The following is a 6,215-nucleotide window of genomic DNA, read 5'->3' as shown; positions in this document are numbered from 1 at the left end:
CCTGGCTCCTCTGTGTTCAGTAATAAAGGTGCTCACCATTCACTAACACAGTCTGCATGGGGGGGGGGTTAACATTACAGGGTATGTTTCTACTCACTATTACCCGGGCAACTGGTACAAACTGTACTCACTGTTAAAGTTTCCATATGGTAAAGTGCGCTGCGCTTCCTATATGGTTATATGTTAATGGCACACACATGGGCCGGCGGTGAGCGAGGAGAAAAAGGGGGTCCCATAACATAAGCCAGTGTCTCTTTAAAAAAAAATTGAAGTTTCTTGTTGTATTCTGGAATGAGGTCAGACACGAGGCTCCTCATTGCACGCGCTGATTATTATTAGATTCGATTTTCGGCCAATCAGCGCCGAGGGGGCGTGAGTCTGGCACCGAGGCAGGGTAGCGACAGCGCGCCATTGGTGGATTTTTATCGCCGTTGTATCTCCGAGAAGGGATAAATGCAAGCAAGGGGGGCCGGGTCTGGAGGGCTGCTTGAAACTCGACTGCAGGTCTGCAGATGGAAGGGCGCACAGTGTAACTCGCTCTAGGTTTTTCTATTTTTTCCCTCTCCTTCCCCAGCATGCATGGCTTTTGTTTCTAGGAGAGAGGACAGGGCTGATGCAGAGAAAAGCACTTACCTGACACACTGTACTTGGGAGCCCTTTGTGAGTGGCCGGGTGCTCAGTGTGGCACTCAGTCTGCGCTCTGCAGCTGCATAGACTGTGTTCAGTCACCACACGGCTGAATTGATTTCCTAACACAGAAGGAAGAGACTGAGAGAGAGAGAGAGGGAGAGAGAGAGCAGCGTACTGAGTGGAGAGTGGGCTGTGCTGTCTGAGCTGTTTCAACACCTACAGAAACTGGAAATTAAACTTTTTTTCTTTTTTTTTTTACACAACTAGCCTTCTTAAGGCTACACTGGACTGAACTGTTACGAGACTTTGCCGCACATCTCAGGAGTGACTATTTCTTGCGCTTTTTCTGTGTTTCGTTTTTTTGTTTTTGTTTTACTCAGCTCCCAACTGCGAAGAGGGAGAGAGAGAAAAAGAGCTGAGTTTGCTTTAAAGTGAATCGGAGGACCAAGGAGAGAGGGAGAGAGACAGAGCAAGCACACCGCTCTCCCCCCCTCTGTAAGCGGGCAGCATGGTGCAGAAAATGAGCCACACGGAGAGCACCGCCGAGGCGCTGTCCTTTTTCGCCGGGGACTCGAGCTCCGACTCCGGGGCGTGCATGGACCTGGACCCGGCCGCCTCGCCTCTCTCACCTGGCTCCACGGCTTCCTCCACTGCCGGGGACAAGCTCGGGGAGAACCCGGCGTGGTGTAAGACTCCCAGCGGCCACATCAAGAGACCCATGAACGCGTTCATGGTGTGGTCGCAGATCGAGAGGAGGAAGATCATGGAGCAGTCCCCGGACATGCACAACGCCGAGATCTCCAAGAGGCTGGGGAAGCGGTGGAAGCTGCTCAGAGACAGCGACAAGATCCCCTTCATCAGAGAGGCGGAGCGGCTCAGGCTCAAGCACATGGCGGACTACCCCGACTACAAGTACCGGCCGAGGAAGAAGGTAAAATCGAGCGCCTCTAAGCCCGGCAGCGGAGACAAGGCGGAGAAACTCAGCGGTAGCTCCAACAACACCAGCACTAAGACGTCCTCGTCTTCGAGGAAGAGTGGATCCAAATCGCCCAGCAGCAGCAGACCCCACAAATCACTTTTCGGGAGCAGCAGCAGTAGCACCAAAGCATCACAGTTTGCCTCTGAGCACCCGTCAGAGCACCACCACAACTCCCTCTACAAGTCGAAGTCCGTCTCCTCAGCGGCCAAGCAGATACCGGATGGCAAGAAGCCCAAGCGGGTGTACGTCTTCGGGAGCAGCGGGGGCAACTTGAGCGTCAGCCCCGCGTCCTCCGTCGTGGTCCCGGCCAGCCCCACGCTCAGCAGCTCGGCGGACTCCAGCGACCCGCTCAGCCTGTACGAGGATGCGGCCAGCGGCAGGGAGGACGGCGCAGACTCCCCCGGCAGCAGCAGCAGCCCGGGCGGGTCCTCGGCGCGCCACGGCGGGCACACATACAGCAATCGGCGGGCTTCCTCCCCGACCCCCTCCGGCTCCCACTCCTCCGCCTCGTCCCACTCGTCCTCCTCCTCTTCCTCGGAGGACGAGGAGTTTGAGGACGACTTGCTCGACATCAACCCGAGCCCCAGCTTCGACAGCATGTCGCTGGGGAGCTTCGGCTCCTCGGTGCTGGACAGGGACTTGGATTTGAACTTTGAGTCCGGCTCCGGGGGCTCCCACTTCGAGTTCCCCGACTACTGCACGCCCGAAGTCAGCGAGATGATCTCCGGGGACTGGCTGGAGTCCACCATCTCCAACCTGGTGTTCACGTACTGAGAGGGGCAAAGCGAGAAAGACGACAGGTGTCTCTGTGAGCAAAAAGAAATAAGAAAACACACAACGACGACGACAACAACAACAACAACAACAACAACAACACGACCACAAATAGAATCAGGAGTTCCTGGTCACAGCGTGCGTAATAGTTCGTGTTTTAACTGCGCCAGACTAGCAGCCTAAAAACTCCCCCCACTGAAACTACCCTCTCGTCCAGATAGGCAAGAGCTGCAAAAAATCCATGGAAAGCTAAACTTTAAAAAAGGCGAGTAAGTTTGCTTTGTGTACTTTTCTGCGGATGCGTGGACCGGCGACTCGGTTTGAGCCACAGAAGCGGAGGGAGCGCAGGGAGGAGAGGAGGAGAGGGGGGTGAGGAAGGAAGGAGGAAGAAGAAGAAGAAGGAGAAAGAGAGACTGGCTGAGTGTCTCTCGCTCAGTCCTGAACTGTTTTCTGAACTGAACAACCTAACTGTGATTGATTTGCACGTTACGCGGTCCGCCGTTCACTTAATCAATGTTGTCGCTGATTTAAAAAAAAAACAAACAAACAAAAGGGACATTTCATAACTTTTTACCAACCGCCAAGTGAACTTCACCACTCACAAAAGGTACAGAAATCGGACTGTCGTGCGACATTTTTTATTGTGGTGTGTCACCGAGAGGGGTTTTTTTTAAAATGGAAAAAAAAAAACAAAACAAAACAAAAACAAAAAAAAACTGAGGTGGGTTGGTGTTTTTTTTTTTTTTAAAGTCGAATATTTTTCTCGAAAAGCAAAAAAAAAAAAAACAAACATGTTAAGCATGATAGCCTACTTTGTTCCTATCTTGTGCTGAGATAGTTTTTTTTTCTGTGAGACTGTCGAGCAGTTTAAAAACTAGTATTAGGGTTATTTAAATGGATAGGTGGCGCTCGCTTTCGGTTCTTCTCTTTGGAAAAAAAAAAAAAACTAAACAAAAAAAGGACATTGAAATAATCACCAGCTGTTGTAATTTTTTCAAACTTCAGGATTCAAACGCAACTTCAAATCTGTGCTGAACTTTATACACGTGTTCTTCTTCTATTCAGGACCAAAATGTCTTCTTTTTTTTTTTTTTTTCATTTCAGATGATAGCTATAGAGAAATCCTCACCGGTTCTGTTCTTTTTCATCCTCTGAGCTTTGTTTTGTACATGTATCCAGATGCCATTTTATATGGGATGTTGTATTTATATACTGGGCCAAGCGTTTTTGACTTGATCATTGTTATGTTTATGTGTTTATTTCTCGTACACATGATCTAGTCCTGTTTTTTCATTTTTTCTTCGTTATTTTTTTCTTCGTCAGTATGTCTGTGTCTGTCACATTTCCTTCTCAGGCGAAGGGCTAGAGTTTTAAAAACAAACACAACTTTTTTGATTTCATTTTATATTTAAATGTACACACTTTTTGGACACTTAAAAAGAGAGGAAACAGTTTGATTATTTTCTCAGTGTATTTTTGTACAAATCTATATAGAAAATGGGGGAGTCAACAATCGGTGTGTGTAGCCTACTAATACAGCTGTGTTGGATTTCCTAATTTTTAGTACCTGGCAGGCTGGTTCTTATGCTGCCTTCAAGTGCTCATGGAAAAGCTCGTACTTATGTGTTTTTTTCCTTCCCTTTTATCGCCTGTTCAAATGTTTTTGGGAGGGACAGCCAGCAAAACAGACCTTATATCACTGTGGTGCCTATTGTGTAATTTTCAGAAACTAAAAGGCACCGAGCTACTTCTTAAGGGACCGTGCAGAGGAGGTAATACGAGTAGTGTGTTATCTGTGTTTTTAAGTCACTAATTTGGCAAGCTTGGCTTTGACTTTTTACCAGCATACACTGACAAGACTTCTTTGATGTCCAGTCCCCAAACGCCACATTGTCAGCACAGGCATGAGGTACCCAAACACCCAAGTTAGAAGGATGCAATTGCGATTTTCCCACCAGCACTTGAACGCAGCACCAGTCTTTGTATCAGCCTACCTTCTACGTTTACAGTGCCAGTCTGCAGGCTCCTTAAAGACACAGGAATGCATTATTTCTGGAGGCTATATATCCTGTGGACCACGTGGGTTTAACAGCTTCACTATCATGAGCAGCCACTTGCTTTTTTGTACCTTTTTCCCCGTCAGAAATCTTTGCCTACGACAACACATGAGGAGATTGTAGCTTTAAATTTGACTTTTTTATTTCTTGATGTTTTTTCATTGAATCGATGTCAAATTTTGCCAATCGACCACTGGATTGAACGGGCGATCGATGACAGCAAGCAGCAAACAAACAAGGACGATAACATCAAGCATATTCAAATTTCTGACTTGAGTTCCGCAAACACCTACTTGTACTGCGTTTCTCATTGTATTTGAATATATAATCTTTTCTACTTGTCGGCTAACTATTAGCTAATAATTGTTTTAGTATCTTTATGGCATGGTGAATAGCATTTGTATTTCTGATTCAGGTTATTAGCTGTTGTGTTTTTCAGAAAAAAAATGAAAAAATGAGGAAAAACGATGAAACGTGAACTCGATCTTTGTATATTTGACTGTATCATAAAGCAAAAAGATTGTGTGTTTATGTACGTTGTTGCTATCGAGGACAGGCACTGTCTAGAACTGCTATCTTTTACACATCCTTACTTACATTTAAGGTGGTCAGTTCAGGACTCTTTTTTTATATATATATGAAAGCATTTTTAAATATATTGACTTTATTTTTCATCCATCCTGTGCAATATGCTGTGTAGAATTATCATTTTATTGTCTCTAATCATGCCATAAACAAAGGAGCCACCCTTTTTTTGAGACTCAGAGAGAGGGGGGGTCGGGGGGGAGAAACTCATGCCAGCTAAATTGTGTCCATTCACTGCCTGTCAGATTGTTGATATAAAACTTGTGTACAGAACTTTTTCAAGGAAGGAAATAAATATCAGCTGGAACTGAAACTCTACCACTCTTTTTCTTGATTCCTGAACCTCTGACCTCTCTTTGACTGTCGGCGACAAAGTTTGTGAGTACTGCATTATACTCCATATATCAGAAAGAAGCGGCCCAATGTCGACTCCTTATCATCATGTGTGCGTTGACTAGCATGTTTCCTGAGCTTTTGGCATTGCTTTGCAGAAGACATAAAAGGAGAATGACTATTCAAAGCAAGAACACACAGGCCCATCAGAGGCTGTTTACTCTTCTCACTGCTGCACCTGCTTCTTTAGCAGCCGTTTCATATTTTATGACAACACAGCTGGGTACAAACAAAACGACAAGTGATAACAAGCATCATATGGATTGGTTCCCAAAAGTGGTTGATGTGGAACAAACATGGGCTGAGATGTCCTCTCCACTCCTGTTGACGACAAGGACAGGTTTTCTATAGCTAACTTATGTAGCTACCACTTCCAACTGTCTACAGTAAGGAAAGGGCTCGGTTTAAGTTTCACATGATGTAAGTGAGCACTGCCCAAGTCTGCACATCCCTCTTAAGCATTTTTTAGTGTGTGCCCTTTAGATGTAGAAAACTCATCATTGAGCTATGAAAAAACACACTTTTCTTCCCAGTCACAGTACAATAGGCAGGACTGACTTTGAAAGAGTCTTAGCAGGCTCCCCCCACCCTCCCCCCGCCACACACTTGGGATGCTCTCGATTCTGTAAAGCCTTTTGGAAGCTTAAAAAGCTACTGTGCAGCCAAGAAATAAATGCATTTATATAGACTCAGACAGAGAAAATCAATAAGATTATCTTAGCCCTATGGTGACACATATTTGATATGTTTTCATGTTAAGCCCCAGTAAGGCTTAAGTCTACATCATGCATTCAAAA

At 45.9% G+C, this 6,215-nt stretch overlaps 1 protein-coding gene across 1 annotated transcript; it reads left to right on the top strand.

The window, feature by feature from the left end:
* The first annotated feature begins 458 nt into the window (after positions 1-458).
* Positions 459-5,338, top strand: sox4b (SRY-box transcription factor 4b). The gene has a single exon (XM_030394227.1). The coding sequence runs from the start codon at positions 1,139-1,141 to the stop codon at positions 2,381-2,383; it is 1,245 nt and encodes a 414-aa protein (XP_030250087.1). The 5' UTR covers positions 459-1,138; the 3' UTR covers positions 2,384-5,338.
* Positions 5,339-6,215: the final 877 nt, after the last annotated feature.

This window comes from Sparus aurata, chromosome 17 (assembly GCF_900880675.1).
Source record: "Sparus aurata chromosome 17, fSpaAur1.1, whole genome shotgun sequence".
In the NCBI taxonomy this organism is placed as follows: domain Eukaryota; kingdom Metazoa; phylum Chordata; class Actinopteri; order Spariformes; family Sparidae; genus Sparus; species Sparus aurata.
This window is presented reverse-complemented; position numbering and strand designations above follow the sequence as displayed.

Coding starts and splice junctions, on each gene's coding strand:
- sox4b (XM_030394227.1), top strand. CDS start 1,139: ATGGTGCAGAAAATGAGCCACACGGAGAGCACCGCCGAGGCGCTGTCC.